The 24971-nt window shown below is 32.5% G+C and overlaps 1 protein-coding gene across 1 annotated transcript in view; it reads right to left on the bottom strand.

Moving 5' to 3' along the window:
- Positions 1–24971, bottom strand: part of LOC114342807 (dynein beta chain, ciliary) — a 399165-nt gene that overhangs the window by 342638 nt on the left and 31556 nt on the right. The window contains exons 5-8 of the mRNA XM_050645369.1: positions 15298–15813; positions 9931–10041; positions 8052–8206; positions 5171–5366 (exon numbers count right to left, since the gene is read on the bottom strand). Coding sequence (XP_050501326.1) covers positions 5171–5366; positions 8052–8206; positions 9931–10041; positions 15298–15813 — 978 coding nt within the window. The remainder of the gene's footprint in view (positions 1–5170; positions 5367–8051; positions 8207–9930; positions 10042–15297; positions 15814–24971) is intronic.

Below are 24971 nucleotides of genomic sequence, written 5' to 3' on the forward strand. Positions count from 1 at the left end.
CCTTGCCTTCAACTTTGGCGAGCAGACTAACCATGAGTATATGTGTCGAACCAAGTTTTTACTGTAAAATCTTAAAAAGGAGCCCCCTTTATTTTTGCAGATTTAGAATCCTTATGAAAAATAAGTCACACATATTCCAAACATTTTTAGAATCATTGATAGATGGCGCAAATAAATCGCATTTTCCGATTATAGCGCCATTCGTCAACAATTCTAAAAAAGTTCGAATAAATGTTACTTATTTTTTGAGGAGGAAACTCATAATCTGCAAGAAAAAACGGGGGTTTCTATTTAAGATTTTAAAGTTAACTCTCACCCCACCTCCAGAGTGTGGAATTAATAATCCTGTTTGGTGTCATCCTATAGATTTTTGAAAAATATTAAACACTTGTTTTTTGGTTTTTATTTGGAAATATATTTCTCGAGATATTAGACCGTTTCTATAATTTTGCTATGATATCACGATATACCGTTTTTTCCGATTATAGCGCTATCTATCCACAATTCACAAAAGGGCTCGAAAAAAATTTGCTTATTTTTACAAGGAAAATCCAAATCTGCAACAAAAATTAGGGGTTCCGTTTAAGATTTTAAAGTTACCCCCCGCTCCACACCCAGGGGTTGAAGTGGTCGACTTGTTTAGTGTCATCGCATAGATTTTTGAAAATTATTGAACACGTATTTTTCAGTTTATCGATCTGATGTTCATTTTGCGAATTATTCGACCTTTCCGCTACTTTTGGGACACCCTGTATATAACACTCATTGATCATGAGAGATCACCTGTTTTTCATTTAAATAAAATTGTTCTGTTCATCATAATGCACACTTTAAAAATAATCTACTTACTAAAAAAATACTTTTGCAAACTAAAATTTGACTATGTTCAATAAATTTTAAAAATTATTTTTCAGTATGAATTTATTTCAAAATATAAAATATAATTACTTTTACCAGTTCTCAAAGATAAATGGCTCATTAGTGATTATCGGTCAGAGATCGGATTTCTTGCTGATATGGTTTTTTTTTTGCAGTATTATAAATGATTCATCTAATTTGTAATTTTGGGTTTTGATTACAGTGTATATGTTTCCTACGCCTCTAATCTCTTTCAATGTTTTCGTTAATAGCATACCGTGACTGTGAGAAATGTGTATTATGCACATTCCATATAGACCACTGTCGCAGACACAAAGATTTTCTGTTAAACTATTAATAACTACCCAATATGTGAATTTTTTTATTAATAAATATGTTGTTTCCAATTTATCTCTCAAAATTATCCAATAATTTTTTGACAAAAATACGTTTATGTAATATAAATTTAATTTTTGTTCTTTCCCGAAAAGCTAGGGGGGGGCCACGGCCCCCCCCTGCCCTTGTGTATGGGCGCCTATGCACACACATTCTTTTTTATATTTGTGTAACGAAAATTTCATATGTTTGGTCTAATACTATTTTTACGATATTTTTTTCTTCTCGTATATGTTCACCAATTATTAGTCTTTATTCATATTATTATATTTATGGTATGTCTAAGCAGTGCTATGACAAGATTACATTATTTAAACCCTCTGTTGTTTTTATATACAGGCACTAAGATGCTGATTCCTCATTTTTGGCATTTATTGCACTTCCATAATTCTATTTAAAAACTTCTTTAATAATATAAAAGTTATTCGACCAATTCACATCTCTTTCTTTATTTTTTTGTAGGAATTAAGCCGGCTTTATGTTACAACGGGGACGTGGACGGGACAGCTGTCTTACGGAGCACGTTAAAGATCGTCTCGTATGAAAAGCATTGGCTAATTGGTGCTACTTCGGTATGCGGTCTACGGCAGAGTTTCTAGTTTGGTATGCGGTCTACCGTCTGATATGCGATCTACGGCAGTTTAGCTGATTCGGCATGCGGTCTACGTACAAAAACAAATTAGAGAAACTATTACAAACTTTTTATTTATTATTTATATTTATACTTTACTTTACTTGTCATACTTGTGCTTTACTTCACACTTCACGTGTTATTCTGTCTAAATCCCGAATCGAGGATTAGCGGCGTGTAATTTGGGTTGCCTATATAAACTTGAATCAACGAAATGGGCCTTGAGTGTTAATTTAAAACGCTGAAAAGACCGTTTAGTGATAATAAAAAGGGTGGGTTGTGATTGCGCGCAGCGGTCAAATACCTCCTGCCCTGCGGTTCTCTCTCTCTAATACCCGTAAGTTGGGTTTGGACCGAAGGGTTAGGTCTTCCTCCTCTCAGGCAAAAACCGATATTTACTGCGGTTGCATGATATTTAATATTAAAATAGTATTGGGTGTGGTAGAATGTAGACTCTTTGTATAATTACCAATTGAACAGTGAAGCTGTTAGTAATAATAAAATAGTAATGTTTGTAATAGTTTCTCTAATTTGTTTTTGTACGTAGACCGCATGCCGAATCAGCTAAATTGCCGTAGACCACATATTAGACGGTAGACCGCATACCGAAGTGGCACCGGCTAATTTATGCTAAGTACAACGGGACGAAGCGACAACGTGGCGGACCGACAACTGAGCTGGGAGGTGCGCTTTCTATTGTTCTACGGTACGTATCGTGCTCGCCCCATTCTAATATAAATCAGCCTTTAAACTACTTCCGCGTTTGCCCGTTTTGGGCCCGTTACTGTCACTTTTGTCCTGCTTTTATTGGTTTTCTTATTAGATTAAAAACTGGCTTTTTTGGCTCTATACCAAGAGCTGTTTTATATATTATATCATAGACCAGGGCGCATCTGTAAAAATATTAGTATATTTGGATGTTGAGAGGTGACTCATATTTTTTTGCAGAAATTGTTTGAAAATAACTCATATAATAATATTTGAGTTATCCTCCCACTCAAAAAGGTCTGGAACATTGTTTAAATAATCAAAATGTCAAAAAATGAAGGAAAAAGTCGATTTTTTCTTGGTTTTTTGATTATAACTTTAAAAGTATTCATTTTCTAGAAAAGTTGCATTAACATAAAAGTTGTGTAAATAAATTTTCTACAATACAAGATTAACTGAAAATTTTAAAAATTGTCACCCTTGTTGCAAAATAGCAATAATTTCGAAAAAACCATAAAAAACAAGTATTTGAATTTTTCGTTTTTCAACCATTTATGCTGCACTTAGGACCTTCATATCTCACCTAAAAAAAATTTTTGATATGATAAAACAACACTGTAAATTTCATTAAGATCGGTTCAACAGATTTTGCAAAATAAATTTATCAATCCAGCTTTCGCAAAAAAATTATTTTTTTTAAAAAGTTGCAGCACTGAAAATAAAGCAGACAGCAAGTCGAATTTTTTTTACATATAAAAGAATATTGTTCCTCTCTATTGCAATTTGCAAAATTAAAATCGATTATCTACCAAGGCGTCAGGAATTGGCGTGTTACGCGCCGGACAGCGGATACGTTTGCTCTGATTGGGCATTCCAATGACCTTTGATAATGATTGATACATTTTAATTTTTAGTACATTTCTGTCCTTTGAAAAACCACTTTTTTAGCAAAAATATTTTTTGTTCATATATTTTAACTTAAAAAATAAAAAAGCTTTATTTTTAAACATATGCAATTGTTTAAACAATTTTTCACAAACAATAATCAAATTAGTTTAATTTTTGTGGAAATTAAAATATGAACATACAACAAAATATAGGGTAAGAAAATAATATATTAGATAAAGATTGGAAAAAATCGAACACCGCTGTCCTGCGCGTAGCACGAAAAATTAATGTTTATTTAAAAAAATTACTGACGCCGTGGCAGTTAACCGATTTTAATTTTGCAAATTGCATATGAAAGGTACAGTGTTCTTCTATCTGTAAAAAAATTTTAACTTGCTACCTGCTTTATTTCCAGTCCTGCGACGTTTTGAAAAAATGATTTTTTTTGTCAAAGCTGGATTGCAAAATTTATTTTGCAAAATCTATTGAACCGATCTTAACTTTTATACTATTGTTTTCATAACATAAAGTTTTTCTGGGTAAATATGAAGGTCCTAAGTTTAGCAGAAATGGTTGAAAAACGTAAAATGCGAATACTTGTTTTTTTATGTTTTTCCGCAATTACTGCTATTTTGCAACAAGAGTAACAATTTTAAAAATTTTTAGCCAACCTTGTATTGTAGGAAATTTAAGTGTGCAACTTTTATGTTAATGCAACTTTTCTAGAAAATGAATACTTTTAAAGTTATAATCAAAAAACCAAGAAAAAAATCGAATTTTTCCTTCATTTTTTGACATTTTGATTATTTAAGCAATGTTCCGGACCTTTTTGAGGGGAAGGATAACTCAATTATTATTATATGGGTTAATTCCAAGCAATTTCTGCAAAAAAATTAAAGTCACCTCTCAACGTCCATATCAAAACAGATCCGCCCTGGACTACCATCTATTTTGTGCAAAGAAATACATTTTTCTACGAGCGTGCAAAAATGTCTACCTTCACGCACATGTTTTAGTTTAGAAAGTTTTAATTTTCCGCACGCGTGTTACTTTTCCGCACGCGTTTTTCTTTTCCGCACGCGTTTAACTTTTCCGCACGCGTGTTAATTTAGATATGTTAATATGGCCTTAAAGTAATTATAATACATGCAATAAACTAATATTTAGGTATTATTTACTAATTTATTTCAAATATATCTTATTTTGTTGATGTTTTAATGCAATTAACGCGAGAATTCGATGAAATAAAATAATTTTGACATAATATTCGAAAGTCAAATCAGTAAACAATAACAGTGGTTTAATCGTCGTCATGGAAACCAAGATCGTCGTCATGCTAACCAATTATGCTGAAAGTTTGGTTTTGACAACCTTGTCAAAGAATTAATTTGTGTATGTATTTTCATATTAATTAAATTAATTGATTAAGTTTTGGTTTAAAGACTCGTAGAAAAAATATTGTTCCTAACGCTTGCAGAAAGTCTCTTTTCCGCACTCGACTGCTTGCCGAACTCCCGCTTCGCGTCGTTCGGCAAACTGGAATTTGTTAGGATAATAACTATTGTTTGACTCAAAAAGTAGCTGACCAACAGCGGTTGATAAACGAAAGCAGCAAGCAAAATGACGGTTTAGGTTCAAAAATAATTCAGATATTGCTTACTACTACTTAAATATTTAAAACATATTCACCTCAGGACTAAAATTTAAATACAACTCCTTTGTTCTCGAATCTCTTCGTAATAAATTTTCTTTTAAATTTATTTCGATTTGTGTTGGAACAACCTCCACCCAACTTATGAACGTTTCTTTTGTAAACTGTCCAGCTATTTCCAAAAACCTCTCAGCTCTTGCTATAAGCGCTAGTGATCTTTCACTTTGGACAATACTAAAAAAGAAATAATAAATAAATAAAATAATCAAAATAATCGGGTATGTGGAGTAAAATAAAGAATTTTACAAACTATCATTGACAATAAATGCAAAATAAATTTAAATATGGGATGTCACCAAATTTAATGTAGCCACTGTTCACAAATTAAATAAAATGTAAACAAATAATGACCTCTTCTTCTTCTTCTTCTTCTTCTTCTTCTTCTTCTTGTAGTGCTTATCCATTTTGGATGTTTTCGACCATCATGGCAATCTGTACTTTGCACACTGCTGCTATGAACAGATTTGTGGTTGTTATGTTGAACCGCACGCCTAGATATTTTAGCCAGGAAATATTTTGCCTGTGTTATCCTCGTTTCCCTTCTACTTTTCCCTGTAAATTCAGTTCATACCTTGCTATTCCTTATGACGTGACCGAGGTATTCGATTTTGGCTGCATTTATTGTAGTTAACAGCTCTTTTTCTTTTTGTATTCTTAATGAAACACCCTTATTAATAACGCGGTCGGTATAAGATATCTTCAGGATTCGACAATAAAGCCACATTTTTAAAGCCTCAAGTTTCTTGCAGATGGCTTCTGTGGGAGTCCACGACTCCGCATAACGGTATAGGAAAGATATAACCTGCTTTCTATGGGTATGAATAAATGACATTTGAATAGCTTAGCCATTTTTCAAAATGTAGATCTTGCTTTTTTTATCCTACATTTGATTGCTAGGGAATAGTCCTAATTTTCATTGACGTTCATACCAAGGTACAGTGTACAGCTTCTGAAGGTGGAGGATGATGTCTATGCGCAGTATTATAGTCGGTGTATGAGAGACAAAGTATTCGAAATAATAAAATAACAAATAATATAAAATTTGTTACTTCAAATACAGTAATACTGCGCAGACGCCATCCCCCACCGGTACCTTTAGAATCTGTGCACTATAGGTGTATGTTTTTACTCATTCTATTTGTTTTCTGTTCACACTGTTTCGTCCAAATTGCTGTTCTTTCTTAGAGATGAACTCTAATAACTGAAAATCTATTTGATCTTCTTTTCATTAGATCTACGTCGACATCTTGAATTAAAATAGGCAGCACCCTATCGCCTGGGTTTGCCCTGACAAAAGGTCTACATCAAGATTGCTGCTTTTCTTCAACCCTATTTAAAGTATATGGGGCAAAAGCCTTACATACTTGTAAATAAAGTAACATGGTATGGAAATAGAATTGAATGGTACTTGCACCATAAGTAAACTAAAATTTTAGATGATAAGACCGTTATAGCCAACGACAAGAAAGATATAGAATACATGATAAGAAAGTTACTCGAAGAGTATCAGAAATGGGGACTAATACTTAATACGGGAGAAACCCAATATCTAAGCATTGGAACTTCTTTTTCTTCTTCTTAACGTGCCGTACATTTCTTCGTAGGCGTCCACCATACATTGTCTTGTAAGGTGAGATATTAGATAGTCACGATTAAATTCTGTTTTTAGCAGCATTTTGAAGCATTTCATAGCTATGGATTCCTGTCAGTTGACGAATATCACGCAGCCATGACATCTTTTTACGTCCTAGACCCGTCTTAATCTCTATTTTTCCTTCGAAGACCAGTTGATGAATAGTGTATTCTTCTCTTCGTAATATGTGCCCTTAATATGCAGTCTTTTTACTATTTACATATTCAAAAACTTCGCTATCCTGGAAGCCTGCTCTTCTTAATATTTCTTCATTTCTTACTCTGTATGTCCATGATATTCTAATCATTCGGCACGGGCACCACATTTCAAAGCAAAATTTAAGTTTGTTAATGAAGCTGCCCTTTAACGTCCATGCTTCCATTCCGTACAAGAGAAGAGGATGAACGTAACACTAGCATTGGAAAAGACACAGCAAATCCTGCTTCTAAAATTCTATGTTATAGCTTCTAATTTCTCCTAGGTGACGATATATAAAATGACGCTGTGGAAATAGAACAATATTGAAGAAGAATGTAAGTGAGTAGAATCCACAGCACGACATAAAAATGAGAGATGGACAAGAAATGTTCATTTGAGGTCTCAAGAATACAAATGTAGAATGGGAATATCATAGAAACAGTCAGAAATCAAAATATCAAAACAAGATTCTCTGGATATTGAGATTTTACAAAATAATATTCTAAATGTTGTTCTGAAGCTATTTTCTTGTGGCATTTTTATAATCAAGTATATTCAAATGGGAAATAAGCCACAATTTTACCTAAAAATGATTTTATTAACGTTTCGACGCCCAAGTCGGGTGTCGTTGTCAAAATACAAAATAATACTAAATAAACAAAAATGTTGTTGCTTAGTAAAAAATTCTTCTAATAATTTATTTAATCTGACTCATTTATATCGGCAATTCAGACACGTATTATACATTTTATAATAGCCTAGTTAATAGGCTATAATTAGGCGTCGAAACGTTAATAAAATCATTTTTAGGTAAAATTGTGGCTTATTTCCCATTTGAATATACTTGATAATATTTTAAATTCTCATTGATTAAACTACAGTGTATAATATTTGTTACTTCTTTTACTCTAAAAGCAGACTACCAAACCACGATAACTGAAATAGCAAGTAAGCTATAAAAACCTAAATCTTATTAATTCCACTACTCATGTGTTTTATAACTTATTAATCAAACAAATATATCTTACGGGTGTTGCAAGGTCTTGAAATTATTCAAAGGACCTGTAAGACGTAAACATAAATTTCTAGTCCATCTTAAAATGCCAGCAACTGGAGGCATGTATTTGTCTAAAATAAAATGGCCAGTTTTCTGCTTTGTTTGCATCTGTTCATCAAAAATTATCTAAAAGTCAATACAATTATTAGTAAATTAGGACTACGTCAAGACAGTGGCGTGCTGGCCATATAAATGAATCGGTGCAATCACCGAGAGGCCGCGGCCTCTTGAGGCCGGTCAAATAGGTTTTCAAAAAAATTTTTAGATGTAACAAAAAATATTTTTTTAATTTCTAATCGGATGTTAATTTTGCTAATAATATAATAAAACATTTAAAAAAAAATCAACTTTTTTTTAATTGTGAAATACAATTTAAGTAAATGAGTAAGACTCTATAGTCTATATAATATATGTACATAAATAGATTGCTACAGATAATATTATTTATTTTCATACATACAAGTATATTTATGGTTTTCCAATTTCCTTTAAACATGTATGTACTCTGCAGAATTAAAAAATGGAAAAACGTCTTGCTCATTTTTGACCGAATTATTGAAAGTATCTAAAAACGATTTGATCAAGACAAATCAAATCGTTTTATGATGATATAAGCACTCTACATCCTAGAAATTTTGATACAATACAAAATGGTATACCTTTGATGGCATTTAAATCATTTACTGAAAAATTAAGAAAGTTTTATCCTACCATATTCGCGACTGCAATTAGAGAAGAACTCATGGATTTTGCTGATAAATGGATTGTATTAAAAATAGGATTTTGCATGATGGAGTTAACGATAAATATGTTCAGCCTACAGAAAATATGAAGGATGATATTATTAATCTAAAGTGATAATGAACACGAAATAACAAATGACAATGTTGATATCGTGAAAACCTCACCTCCGTGTAGTACTAAAAAGTGTAAAGATTGTATAGCGTGTTGTTACGCTGTTTTGCATAAATACAACTTATATCAGTGTGCTTATCCAAATTTAAATAGTATAGTATAAAGCATTCATTAACTGTTTCAGTGACACAAGTATTTTGCGAAAAAAGCTTTTCAACATTGAAATACATAAAAAAATCGGTTAAGTAGTACTTTAACACAAGATCACTTTTATGCTAATGGCTATAGAAAAAGAAGCTTTGTATAAGCTTAAAAATGATGAAATAATCGACGAATTTGCTCAAAAATCTATTTTAATGCGGAAATTATTGATCGAGAGTTAAGTAATTATTTTATAAAATAATTGCAAAAGAATATTTAGATTATTGCGTTGTATTAACATTTTAAATATTGTTAAATTAAGGTATTTGCACTGTACTTGTATTTGTACTCTCTTGTATAATTGATTTACTATAATGCAACTTAATACATAATTGAAAAATTCTCAATGTTATTTTACTTGTACCTTAATTACATCAAATTCACATTATATTTATTTAGGAAATTATGGTTTTTGCCTTACTGCATACAATATTGTCATACATGTCAATTATTATTTGTAAGATTTATTTTTCTTAAATGAAAAAATATAGCAAATTAAGAAAAAAATCATTGAATTCAAAGTTTTATGTTTGATTCAACAATAATTTATATCTTTGTTTTTTTTTTTGTTTTTTTTAAATACCGAATAAAACATCCTGATAATAGAAGGTAAAATGAGGATGGGAGGCCGCTTTTCTATAAAATCACCGGGCTGCTTGAAAAGTTCCAGCACGCCACTGCGTCAAGATTGCAGCATTTCTCAAAAACTATTTAATAAATATAGTAGATGAATAAAAGTGGAAATAAGAAGGGAATTAAATGGTCCAAAAATATATTAATGCTCAAATCCTTACCTCTACCATTTTGATTTCACTTTCTAGCATATCCAATATTTTTTCGTATTGATTTGTAAATTCTTCTTTTATTATTGGTCTTTCCAGGACTGAACCGGCAATATTAATTAACTTAAAAATAAAAAATACATTTTAGATTTATTTAAATAATTAACAAGTGAAACTGCGGTCATGTTTATTTCAATTCAACTAAGTTTTCAAACGATGTGATAAGTTTTTTCTGTTATAATAAGTATTTTAACATTTTTCTATAAAGTTGTCCCTAAATATTAGCTTACGACTAGTATGCGTGAAGATACATACATATCTAATGTCATTATGGCATGATGTATGATTTTTACCTGTACCTTAAGAGTTTAAGCCATATTAGCTTAGGACCCTTTTAATAGACTGCTGTATTTGATTATGTATTAATTGTAATAATTTTCACCACCTCCTTTTCCAACAACATTTTTCCGAATAGACTGCTGTATTTGATTATGTAATTGTACTTTTTACTTCCTCCCCTTTCCAACAACGTTTTTCAGAATACGTCACAATGTTATAAGCCGTTCTATCCCCACCACAAAAAGCTCGAAAAATGACCAGAATGTACTTTAGATGTTGGTGGATGCACCCATGTTAATTATAGGCGCATTGACCAAATTATAACCGTTTTTGGGCCATAGCCCCCATTGTAGGGAAGTCGGTTGTATGTTGACAAAACGCCGGTTTTCGGTTAACCGTTTTTTGGCAGATTTAACCTGGCGGTTATAACCGGTCAAAAAACCGGTTATTACAAAAACAGTTGTTTTTTTAGTTAATAGTCAATACCGAATAGGTTACAATGTTCAATTTACATTGCTCTTTAGTTTGCGATAGTCCATTCTAATCGATATCAATATTATCGATATCGATATTATCGAAAGAATATATCGATAAAAAGATAATCAACTGATATACAGGGTGAGGCAGATAAAAGTCCTATTAGAGATATCTCGAGAACTAAAGGCAACAGAATCTTGAAAATTGGAATAAAGGTGTTTTGAAGATTGATCTATTCAATGAAAATATTTTCATCTATTTGATACTTCCGGTTATACCGGAAGTTGCATATAACTTTGTTTTTTTAAATGGGATACTCTGTATATTTTTACATTTTTGGATTCTCCCCGATGTCGTCTTTGTTATAATATGAGGTTTTGTAATATTATACAGGATAGTTTAAAAGGTAATTACGTTTTTTTTTTCTTAATTTCGGAGCAATATTCACACCCTGTAGAATTGTATTAGTTTGACATCAAAAACTCTATTTATGTTGAAATGGTTTTTAATATTTTCTACTATTGTTAAGAATTGTCAGTATAGCCAATTTTTTAATTTTAGTATACAGGGTTGGTCGAAACTCGGAATGAGTATTTTCTGAGTGTTCTTAAATGAAACACCCTGTATTTTAATATTGTAATGAAATGATATTTTATGGTACTTTTTTATTTCTTAGGATTCCCTATACCTAACTGCTTTAGTTTGTGAGTTATTGGTGATTTAAGCTACATATTAATTGCAACAAGAAATACGTAAAAGTTTATTAGGTTTGCCGTGAAAATATTGAATCACAAATATTTTTTCGAAAATAAATACATAATAATCTAGACTGATCCTTAAAATTAGCAATAATGGTTGACCTATCAAAATACCTACGTAGTTAAAAGTGTTGTTTCGATTAACAATTAAGCACAAATTAAAGAATTTAGGTATAGGGAATGATTAACTACCCTATATAATATTACAAAACCTCATATTTTAAGAAAGATAACGTCGAGGAAAATTAAAAGTGAAAACACATACCCATTAAAAAAACGAAGTTATAAGCAACTTCCGGTATAACCGGAAGTAGCAAATAGGTGAAAATATTTTCATTAAATAGATCACTCTTTAAAACCCCTTCATTCCAATTTTCATGATTATGTTGCCTTTAGTTCTCGATAAATTTCTAATAGGCATTTTATCTGCCTGACCCTATATAAATGGCGTTGACGTTTATTGAGTACCTGCGTTAGAGTTTTTACAAACTCTGAACATAAGTTCGCTGATGACCTCCTGAACGATATTAGGATCGAAGGAGAACAACTAAATTCTGAGGTCCCAAGATCAAGCAAAGATGTTGCAAAAGCGTACATCTAAGTACAGGGTGTTCACAAAACGCCATCATCTGCCACTACTACTGACTACAATACAAATCGCATACATGCCCCACGTCAAATGCCCCTAAATGCCCTAATTGTAGTAGTAACCATCCGGCATTCTCGCGGAGATGACCCCATAGAAAAGTTACACCTACAAACGCCAAGCACACATAACCACTTAACATTCCTAGACAGACCTCACACTAAAACCTTATCGCCGACATGAAATTTTTAATCCATTTCAACTCCATGGTTCTATTTAATGTCTTAAACCCCAAACACACACAACCACTTACAATACCTAGACAGACCCCACACTACAACCTTATCTCCGACATGAAATCCTTAATCCATTTCACCTCCATGGTCCTATTTAATGTCTTTCTTTAAAAGAGGAACAACTCAGCTCGTTATCTAAATGTTATGATTACCCAACTTTATAGATACGCAGTATCCACATCCGATTTTAACAATACAATATAGGGTGGGGCAGATAACTGGCCTATTAGAAATATCTCGAGAACTAAAGGCAACAGAATCATGAAAATTGGAATAAAGGGGTTTTGAAGGATGATCTATTAAATGAAAATAATTTCATCTCTTTGCAACTTCCGGTTATACCGGAAGTTGCTTATAACTTCGTTTTTTTAAATAGGACACCCTGTATATTTTTACATTTTTGGATTCTCTTCGATGCCTTCTTTCTTAAAATATAAGGTTTTGTAATATTATACAGGGTATTTTAAAAGATAATTACGTTTTTTTATTAATTTCGTAGCAACATTCACACCCTGTAGAATTGTAGTAGTTTGACATCTAAAACTCTACTTACGTTCAAATGATTTTTAATATACTCTACTATTGTTAAAAATCATTAGTACAGCTAAATTTTTAATTTTAGTATACAGGGTTGGTCGAAACTCGGAATGAGTATTTTCTGAGTTTTCTTAAATGGAATACCCTGTATTTTTGTATTGTATTGAAATGATATTTTATAGTACTTTTTTATTTCTTAAGCATTCCCTATACCTAACTGCTTTAATTTGTGAGTTATTGGTGATTCAAGCTAAACATTAATTGCAACAAAAAATACGTAAAATTTTATTAGGTTGGCCGTGAAAATACTCAATCCCAAATAATTTTTCAGAAATAAATACATATTAATCCAGACTGGTCCTTAGAATTACCAATAATGGTTTAGCTATCGAAATACCTACTTAGTTAAGATTGTTGGTGCGATTAACAATTAAGCACAAATTAAAGCAGTTAGGTATAGGGAATGCTTAAGAAATAAAAAAGTACCATAAAATATCATTTCATTACAATACTAAAATACAGGGTGTTCCATTTAAGAAAACTCAGAAAATACTCATTCCGAGTTTCGACCAACCCTGTATACTAAAATTAAAAATTTAGCTATACTAATGATTCTTAACAATAGTAGAGTATATTAAAAATCATTTGAACGTAAGTAGAGTTTTAGGCGTCAAACTACTACAATTCTACAGGGTGTGAATATTGCTACGAAATTAATAAAAATAGGTAATTATCTTTTAAAATACCCTGTATAATATTACAAAACCTTATATTTTAAGAAAGAAGACATCGAAGAGAATCCAAAAATGTAAAAATATACAGGGTGTCCTATTTAAAAAAACGAAGTTATAAGCAACGCAAAGAGATGAAAATATTTTCATTTAATAGATCATCCTTCAAAACCCCCTTATTCCAATTTTCATGATTCTGTTGCCTTTAGTTCTCGAGATATTTCTAATAGGCCAGTTATCTGCCTCACCCTGTATACATACACAATAAGTGTACTGAAAATAAGCACTCTCATATTACTCTCTAAGAGTCGATAGTCAAAGTACAAGGACAAGGGGAGATTGTTTTTCTGTGATTTACCATTGCACAATGATACCTGCTCCTAGGTGAGGATCTAGCCACAGCTAACCTCCACGAGTGTTCCAAAAATATAAAAGCCAAAATTCTGAAAGAAGTCGTTTGTTATTCAAGAAACTTGTGCTTTCGTGGCAGGCTTGGTACAGGAAAATAACGGAAGGAGAGGAGTTAGGATATGAAAGTGTTAGGAATGCAAGCTGATATTAAACTCACCCATACACAATAACTCCCTACCTTGAAGAGGCATATCTCCTAAGCGAGGGTTCATGTTGTTCAGGATTTGTACTGAGTACTGCGTAGTAGGTGGGGAAGGGGGAACTGGAAGTTGGAACTAGACAATTGGGATCGAAAATGAAAATCAGTCATCAGTGTTGTCAAATTGGTTTTGGTATCTGTCAGATTAAAATTCATACTCCGCGCAAGCGTGGACGACAAATTTCTCCATTTTTTCTCTGAATTCATTATTGTTTTCAAAGGTAACTTATCTGGTTATTCACCGGTTATTACTTTAGAAAGAAGGTTATAACCGGGACAAAAACACAATCGGAAAAACCGATTATTGATGAGTAAAAAAGCCGATTTTAGGTTATATCCGGTAAGTTTTTCCCATCCCTACCCAATAGCCTATTTAATGTATTGCGAACAATACTCTTTGTTCATGTTTTTTGTTCTTATATATTTGAATAATACTTAATTTATAATAACTAAAAGCAACCTAGGGATAATTCCCTAGGTTGGCTGTATACCATATAGTTAAATAAACTCTACCATCGAAGTAAAACAATTTCTAAGTAATAGGTATAATTTAATAAAATCCTAAAAAATCCCAATGGATTGAATAAAATATATTCAGAACGAATGTTTTCGGAGCTATCAGTCCATCATCAGTGAACTCGTATACCTACTGCTAACTAGCCCCAGAACCAAACAATGGTTGTAATTATAATTCAATCTACATTCTAAAGTAGTGAAATTGAGATGGCTTAACGCCGATGTTAGTAGATGTTCCCTAAGGTTATCCAATAACATCGGCGTTAAGCCATTTCAATTTCACTACTTTAGAATGTAGATTGAATTATAATAATTATTACAACCATTGTTTGGTTCTGGGGCTAGTTAGCAAGTATACGAGTTCACTGATGATGGACTGATAGGTCCAAGAACGTTCGTTCTGAACATATTTTATGCAGTCCATCGGGATTATTTAGGATTTTAATAAATTATACGTATTACTTAGAAGTTGTTTTACTTCGATGGTAGAGTTTATTTAATTTATATTACTTATTAAAGAATATCTTACCTTGAATATACTTTCTAAATTAGAACAATCATCAAATGCTTGACAGAGAATAGCCACCAACTTCATATCCATTTCGAATATTCTATGTGTAAAATCTTCAAAATCAGCTATAAAAGATGGATCGTCTGGATCTAGTACATCATACGATTTTCCGGAAAATATCATAAAGCTTTGTTGAAACTCATGAAAAACTTCGGTTACCCTTGAACTTAATATTCTTCCCTTGATTCCACCTATTTCAACCTTCTCCAGTTTATTGAATTCCAATACAGTGTTAAAGAACCATTGAATGGTTTTAAGTCTTTCTAGAAACGCATAAAATCTTTCGAACACCAAATTTGGATGAAAATTCCATGGTTCTTGTCGTCCATTAGGAAAGTATGTCGTCAGATTGCGTTTGTATCTTTTAAAAATAGATATAAACTGCTTTAGAGCTTTAACACAGTAACTGACTCTTTGCATAGCTTCGTCTATATCACTGTGAAAAAGTGTAGTTGGATCCAAAAATTTCTTTGCCTAAAAATATATAAAGATTTAAGATAAAACAAATAACTCATTGTTTTCACCAATTTAGAAAAAATTTGAAAACCTTGAATATCTATAGCTGTCGGTTAATTAAAAATATAAATATAAAATGTAGGTTAATTAAAAAGTTATTAACTGATCTTACTCGTAAATACAATTTAAATATCAAAATTGGCACAATAAAGTTACTAGGGTAGAAAAATTTCTAGGGTAGATTTTAAAATTGGTTGTTTAATTTAATAATTAATTTATCCATATCTATTAATTACTTATTAGTATGGTAAAATATTGTTTGTAACATAATTTTAAAGTTATTAAATTCAATTAAGTTGCACTTGCATACGTTTTATTTTAACCTTTAATTACGTTTTTATTTTCATTTTTGATATTTTAGTGTATGTTTCTAAAATCATATTATAATTTTTTTTTGCAAAAAAATTTAATTAAAATTATCGCGGATATAAAATATCCGCGAAACGTAAAATCTATAGTTCTTTTTTAAATATTTACAAAACCAAACATGCTATGTACATAGGTACAACCTTGCCATACCAAAAGAAAGGTTGTAATATTTAATACAAAATACAATACTAATATACAGGGTGTTCCGTTTAAAAAAAATGATAAAATTTTGTATTTGCAAATAGTGATCACACTGTATATTTTATAGCTATAAGTAAAAGATATTAAATTATTTAAAAGGATATTTTAAAAACTTTGGACCTACCACTTAAATTTTTATTACCTTGGAAACATAATCCACAGCCCTACAAATATTACCATTTTTCTCAATAAAAATGTAAATATTTCGAAAATTATTAACTTTATGCCTATAGGACCTTATACAAATTTTTCATATTTTTAAAAAATATGAAAAAAATATATTCAAAAATCATTTAATATATTATAGGGTATTCCATTTAAGAAAATAAAACTTTGGTTCATACCGTCGTTCTGACTCACCCTGTATAATCAAAAATAATTTTAAATTATAGACGGTTTTGATATACATTAGTTTTGTTAAAAAACATTTTTCTGTATATCTCATAGTTTAGCCGTAATCAAAGAAAACCAGAGGTTTGGCGCACCCTGTATATTATCTCGTCTTAGCTAGACGAGAACAAATATATACTTCCGGTTTCATGCCTGTCTGTACGTCCTCTGTCTGACAGCGAATATAACTCCTTCGTTATTACAAGAAATAGAAAGATAAATGAGGTGTCGAATGAAAGCTTATAACCCAAAAATGATATTAGACGTGAGAAATTTGACCTCGAACTTCTGGTTTTAGAGTTGCAATTGTAACTACTATTTTAAACAGGATCGTAACTACCATTGGGGCAACCGGGGCAGTGCCCCGAGGCCCCCTGCCAAGAGGGGCCCCGCAGGAGCCCGCGTTTGGTTGGCCGTGGATATATTTTAACGAGGAAAATAAAAATATGTATTTTAAAAGCCGATCCCAGCGAAATAGTTTCAAATGACACAATTTTAAAAAGATCTTACAGATGCACCCTACGCCTCAACATAAACTTGAGGGGGCTAAGCTGGGGCCCCCGAGACCATAACATAAAAATTAAAATTATTATCTAAGTTATTTTGGCGTAATAAAATCTAAAATGCCATTGGAAGAGGAGGCCCGGGCTAAGCTAGGGCCCCGAGACCTTTCGTAAAGATATAAATTGTTACTGAGAAAATTAGTCATTTTGGCGAAATAAAAACTAAAATGCAACTGGAATACGGGCCCCCGTCCCAGCTATATTGTCTTAACCAATTTACCCTAGGCCACATATTGGTACGTGAAAGGAACCACATTGCAGCCGAACAATGTACCTACTTGCATAAAACAGATAAGATCGTACTTGCAAAATTATTTAACTTAAAATAAGGTGATTTCAAATTTTTTGTGTTGGTCAACTAAAATAGCAATATGTAGGTACAAGAAACTTCAGTCATGAAATGCATTAAAATGAGTTTTCAAGCGGTTAAATATCAAGCATTTTTCCGGAACACCCCCATACCGCTGGGGGATAAACCCCAGACCCCCCTACCAGACAGGTAGGGGCCCCCAGATCACGTTTGCCCCGGGGTCCCCAACATCGTAGTTACGGCCCTGATTTTAAAGTCGCCGAAAAATACAAGCGATATAAATAAATAAATAAATAGTTTATTTACGGTTATACCAATTACAATAATTACATACAATATACACAAAACAAATGAATAGAATAAATACCTAATTGACAGTTTACAGTGACAGCCTGTATTGTATTTTAAAAAGATTTTTTCAGCTTTTTTCGAAAACTATTCAGAGAGCTAGAAAAAAAGTCTACATCTAAACTATTTCCAGATTGACACATTCGTCTTATAAGTCTATTTAGACAATAGTTTGTTTGTTGGAATTCCAAGTGAAAAACGTCCTTAGATCTTGTGCAACTTTGAGGAACCCTAAGACCTACTCTCTGCAAAATTTGAGGCGAATCTATCATTACGTTTACAATCTTGAAAAGAAAAACCAAATCTAGCATTAAACGACGATTTTCTAATGTTGGTATATTAAGAAATTTTAAAATGTCACAATACACTATATCTTCTGAAGAAATCCCTAATTTATGGCCTACAAAGCGTAGAAATTTCCTCTGAACTCTCTCAATGCTTTCAATTTGACATTTATATAGAGGAGACCAAATAGTGCTGGAAAATTCCAGAACTGATCTAACCATAAAACAATACACACTTTTAAAACAATCCACATTATTGAATTCTGACAAGGTTCTTTTCAAAAATCCAAGTAATTTAAAAGCTTTATTACAAATAAAATTATAGTGATTTTTGAAACATAAAGTGGGATCAAAAAATACACCTAAATCTTTGAAAGTGTTTGTTGGTTCCAGAAATATATTATTTATAAAGTAATTAAAACAGATAGGTTGTGAGTTTCTAAAAAAGCGCATTATTTTACATTTATCGATATTAAGTGAAAGGTCATTCTTTGTACACCATTGTGAGAAATTGTTTACATCTTTTTGCATTTTTACACAGTCTCTGACATCCTTAATAATTCTAAAAATTTTCAAATCATCAGCATACAACAAAATAACACAATTTTCAAAGATTTCTAAAATGTCATTTATGAAACAAATAAAAAGAATAGTCGATAAATGACCACCCTGTGGGACGCCAGACCTAACCAAAATTTCTTTAGATAGACAGTTCTTGACTTTGACAACCTGAAGCCTGTCTGTCAGGTAGCTCTCCAACCACTCAAGTAGGGATCCATGAATTCCTAGTGCTTCTAGTTTTTTAATAAGAATCTTGATGTTAACCCGATCGAATACCTTTGAGAAGTCGGTGTAGATCACATCGACCTGAGCCCCCTTTCCAAAGGCATCCAAAATGAATTCTTCTAGGATCACTAGATTTGTGGTTGTAGACCTACCCGGCATAAAGCCATGTTGTTCAGGAATAATTAAACTTTTGATTGAAAAAAATATTTTTGAAGCAATAATTGACTCAAAAATAGAAATTTTGGAAATGGGTCTGTAATTTTCTATACATGTTTTACTACCATTCTTAAAAATAGGAGAAATATACCTTTTTTTCCACTCTTCTGGGAAAGTGCCAGTACTTAATGATAAACGAAAAATCTTTAGTAACAGAGCAAAACGACATTTATGTACAAAATAAGGTGAAATTTCATCAGGGCCACTACTAAGTTTTAGATTTAATTTTTCTAACTTATTAAAAATATCTATTAGACTAATATCACAGCTGCTTAAACTAATTGTTTTATTACAATCAAAGCTTGGAATATCACAGTTATTGTTATCTACATATGATTTAGAGAAATGCTGACTCATTGTTGTCATAGGTCATGTTGTTTGGTAAGTCTTAATGTTTATTTTTACTGTGTACATAACTCCAGAATTCTTTGGAACTAGTCATCTTTTGTTCCAAAGTTTTTATGGTTTGACTTTTACATTGCTCAGCTAAGACTTTGCATTCTCTACGAATGTCAGGATAATTTATAGTCAGAAAAATTATTAGTTTGTTTGAATGTTTTATGAGCTACTTTTTTTCTCAGAATAGCATTTTTTAGTTCAGTTGAATATGATTTTGGAAATTTTGGGTTTTTACATTTTTGTTTTGGTACAAATAAATCTATGCAAAAGTACAAAATATCATAAAAACAGGATATTGCTTTATTAAGATCGGAAATATATTATTCGGCGCGCTTTAACAAGACGAAAACAAATATTTATATACTTCCGGTTTTATGCCTCTATCCGTCTGGCTGTCCGCTAATATAACGCTTACGTTTTTAGAACTGATAGAATGACAAATGAGAGCTTGTTACTCAAGGATACTATCAAAGATGAGAAATTTAATCTCGGACTTCCGGTTGCAGACTTACAACTGAAAGTAACGTTTTAAGTCAAGCGTCCACAGACCCGCATCGTACGCATCGTACGCAACGGATTTTAGTTTGACAATCGATAATGCGATCCGTACGATGCGGATCAGTGGACGCGGTTATAGTATTTTTACTACAAAAACGTTATTACGTAGGTCAAAATTTTTGACGTAAGAGAACTGTCAAAACATTAGAATGTGAGTTTTCATTATTGCCATTTTTATAATAAACATGGCAATAATGAAAAGTCACATTCTAATGTTTTGACAGTTCTCTTACGTCAAGAATTTTGACCTACGTAATAACGTTTTTGTAGTAAAAATAGTATACATAAGTTTCTGTACAAGGCAAACTAAAATCCGTTGCGTACGATGCGTCCGATGCGTACGATGCGGGTCTGTGGACGCTTGCCTTTAAAGTCGCCGAAATAGTCCAAGCGAAAGTAAATGTATACTTCCGGTTTTTATATCACTTTCGGTTAAAACGGTGTAATCAGAAGTGCCAGATTATAATTGCAGAAATAGTAAATCTGATATATCATCGCGTATTGTGATGACAAGCTCGAATATATAGTTCCGGTGTTGATTTCATTTCCGGTTAAAAAGTTATGACTTAAAAAGTTTGGAAAATATTGGAATTGAAAAATTTGGAAAAAGATCTTGTTCTGGGATGAGGATCCAAATTGACGACGATACAATATTGTCTACTCTACATTTTGCGGACGACCAAGTCGTAGTGGCAGCAGACAAGGAAGATTTAGAATTCATGACGAGACGGTTATTTGAAACATATGAAGAGTGAGGCATTTCTGTAAATAGAAACAAAACACAATACTTATGCATCGGAAATGAAGCAGAAGATATAATGGACAACAAACATGAAAAAATCAAGAATTGTGAGGAATATATTTATTTGGGAACAAGAATCAATAAGAGTGGGCGCACCGAAAAGAGATAGAGCAAACGATCGTGAAATAAAAAAGGGAAATTGGATAACTAAACCCGATGCTATGGTCAAAAGAACTACCAAATCAAAGAAAACGTCTTATAGAAAAAGACTAAGTTTTCACTCTAATGGCATATAAAACAACATAATGCTATTCTACACCCCACCAGAATGAAAACAATGGGAACCTTCTCTGGTTACACCTCCGAGGCTTCTACAATTTGCAAGCCATACGCATGCTGAGACTAAGGAAGATGAGGGAATTCTACAATTTACAATTCACGTCCCATCTGCTCAGCGCGGTAAAGTTCCAACGAGAATGGTTCCCTTCATACTCCACACAGAGTAAATGTAAATCAAAAATGAATAACCATTTTCAATTTCGTTGCAAAACGAAAACACAGCCGAACCATATTCTAGTCCAATCAGAGAGTGCTGCAAGCACCCCTACCGGTTTCGAAACTTATTAGTCTCTTATCAGGAGGCACATATGCTGCTCTCCCCGATCCAACCAAAACAAACCCCAGCGTGCAGTCCCGGATTGCAACGAACGAAATGGCATAGATGCCCTAGAGGCAAGTGCTAGCAAAATGACTAAGTTTTCACTCTAATGGCATATAAAACAACATAATGCTATTCTACACCCCACCAGAATGAAAAAAATCGAGATGGGACGTGAATTGTAAATTGTAGAATTCCCTCATCTTCCTTAGTCTCAGCATCCGCCTGGCTTGCAAATTGTAGAAGCCTCGGAGGTGTAACCAGAGAAGGTTCCCATTGTTTTCATTCTGGTGGGGTGTAGAATAGCATTATGTTGTTTTATATGCCATTAGAGTGAAAACTTAGTCTTTTTGCTAGCAGTTGCCGCTAGGGCATCTATGCCATTTCGTTCGTTGCAATCCGGGACTGCACGCTGGGGTTTGTTTTGGTTGGATCGGGGAGAGCAGCATATGTGCCTCCTGATGAGAGACTAATAAGTTTCGAAACCGGTAGGGGTGCTTGCAGCACTCTCTGATTGGACTAGAATATGGTTCGGCTGTGTTTTCGTTTTGCAACGAAATTGAAAATGGTTATTCATTTTTGAAAACGTCTTATCTTTAACTCAATCTTTAAAAGTATAGTGCTCTATGGCTGCGAAACATGGCAATTTACTAAATCCCTGGAACGACGCCGACTTGCATTGGAAATGGACTTCTGGAGAAGATCAGCTAGAAAATCAAGGCCTGAAGGAATACAAAATGACGAAATCAGAAATATCGATGCTTCAGAAGTCAAGTTCTCGCTATCGCTATCGATGTAAGTCAAGTTCTCCCTAAAAATGACTTATGAGATATAACACCAAAGAATACACCAACGACAAATAGCTTGCCTTGTTTGTATTTATGAATACTACTACTACTATCGGTCCGCCATTCTTCTCTGTTTAACCATAGACCTGGAGGGATTTTTCTTTCCTCTAGTTCTTTTTCAATTCCCTCCCTCCAGCTTCTTTTCGGCCTTCCTCTTTTTCTTCTCCCTTGTAGTGTTCATGCCAAAATCTGCTTAGGGATCATGTCATCTGGCATTTTCTGTACCTGGCCGTACGATATTAGTTGTTTTGTTTTTATGTCATCAATTGTTGTATGTGTGGCTCCCATCATTTCTCGTATTCTCTTATAATTTGGTATCCGATCTCTTCTTATATTTTTGAATATAATACTTATATTATAATTAATAAAGACGGTTTATTTATTTTTAATGGCTCCTCATTTTTCTGCAAATATTTTCATGGGAGTCAACCCTCGTAGATGAAATTCTAAGGAGACCAGTGATCTGGTGTGGTCATGTAGAAAGAATGAACGACGCCAGGTTGTCAAAAGAAACTTTAAAATGGACATCAAGGGAAAGAGGGAAGAGAGGAAGGCCGAAACAATCCTGGATAGGCGCCATTCAAAACGCAATGTCGAAAAGGAACCTTCACCCTGGCGAATGGAACGACCAACGAAGCTGGAAACTAGTAACTGGACGGCGGAGAACGCTATAAAAAACCGGATTAATAAAAAAAGTATATCAATCGACGCAAAATTACACGCAGAGTTCAAATATCGACTTCCAGTTATACTTCAGGTCGCGTTGGGTGAAAATCTAAGACTTACGAAGTCCAATTGCTTGTTAAACATTACATTAGTTATTAAATTAGTTGACAATGCAAGGTAATAATATTTTTATCAATCGAATTAATTAATTTAAAAAAACCGAAAAACCGAAATATTTTTGAATACATACGATAACGAAAGTAAGTAGGGACTAAGTTGTGAGTTGTTTTTGTAAAGATTGGCAAAGATTCGTAATCATTTTTTTTTGTTTTTAGCAGAAAAAAATAATTGCCGTGTTATAAAATCTTGCTCTGGTAATAAATTATAGGTGTATTGTACCTATAGCTGATTATTTACAGATCTTGTGGTGGAGAGGTTGCAGATTGAAATGGAGATGGTTTGGCTACGTGGCAAGGATGAAGGATGGTAGGTGGACACGCAAGTTGACTGAAGGTGGCGGAGACGGTGATGAAGACCTATTAGATCAGACTAACGAAACAGAGGAAGACCACCTATAGTACATTCATTCAAGCAATTCACCTCTCAATTCTAAAGGCCTTCACGGATTTGTTTGAAATTTTGACAGTAGTTTAAGAATTATGCAAATAACAAACCTGACTTGGTGCCAATGTATGCTTCCACCGCGGGGGTAAGATGGATAGAGAATTGAATTTTATGAAGAAAATGTAGAATAAAATTTTTTACTTAACTTACTAGTTTCTGAGTTATTCACGATTGAAAATTCCAAAAATAACACGTTCTTCAATAGTTCTTCGCGAATAACTGAAAATTACGCGTTTTCAGGAAAAAAATCATCTTTATTAAAAGTAAAGTTTATAAAAAAACAAAGAATTTTTTGTTTTTGTTAAATGTATGCAAATATTTAAGCTCAAATAACGGAAAAATGATTAATTTTTCATAGAAAATTTTAATAAGCTTTGATAAAAGCCTCTAGCATCAAAATTAAGCAAGTTATGACGAAAATTAGTCAAATACCTCGAATTTATAAAAGGAAAAATGACGGTAAAATGTATGCCATGTGCGGCAAAATTAATATTAATTGGAGCCCATGTAAAATTAACTTTATTTATGTTCCAATATGTTCCAAAAGTTTGAATTATTTAGAACAATTACATTTTGAAAAAACTTGTTTTAAGTAAATTTATTATTTACTCGTAAATTTATTTAATAAATAACTTATTTTTTCAAAATATCTCAAAATCTTTTGGATTTATGAAAAAAGTGTTGCTACCAAAAATTTAGCTTTTTTATTGAAAATTTTGCTTTTTTTATAACTCACGTAGCTTATAAATTAAGCGAGATATAAGCGTTTAAAGTATTGATTTCAATGCAAGGGGAGCGTCTTTTTAGCCCTTTAACATTAAAATTCTCTGAACAAAAGGGTCTAGAAAGATTGCAACTCTCATGACTCATGATCTTATTGCAAATGAAATTCCCTACAAAATGATGTGAGAGTGGATGCAAAAAGCTTAGAGGGAAGCCGAGTTATTGTTAATAAACCAAATACATTTTTCTAGAGACAATGTTTGAAAATTACGGAGCGTCTAAATTTTTATGTTTTTGAAGTATTTATTCTTTTATACATGCTGTGTCTGCTTTGTATTTACATATTGGGCAACAAAACTCTCAATTTTGTTGATTGAGGATGGACAAAAGTGAATGGCACTTTGGTACCAAACAAAATGACGGATATTCCT

Source organism: Diabrotica virgifera, chromosome 3 (assembly GCF_917563875.1).
Source record: "Diabrotica virgifera virgifera chromosome 3, PGI_DIABVI_V3a".
In the NCBI taxonomy this organism is placed as follows: Eukaryota; Metazoa; Arthropoda; class Insecta; order Coleoptera; family Chrysomelidae; genus Diabrotica; species Diabrotica virgifera.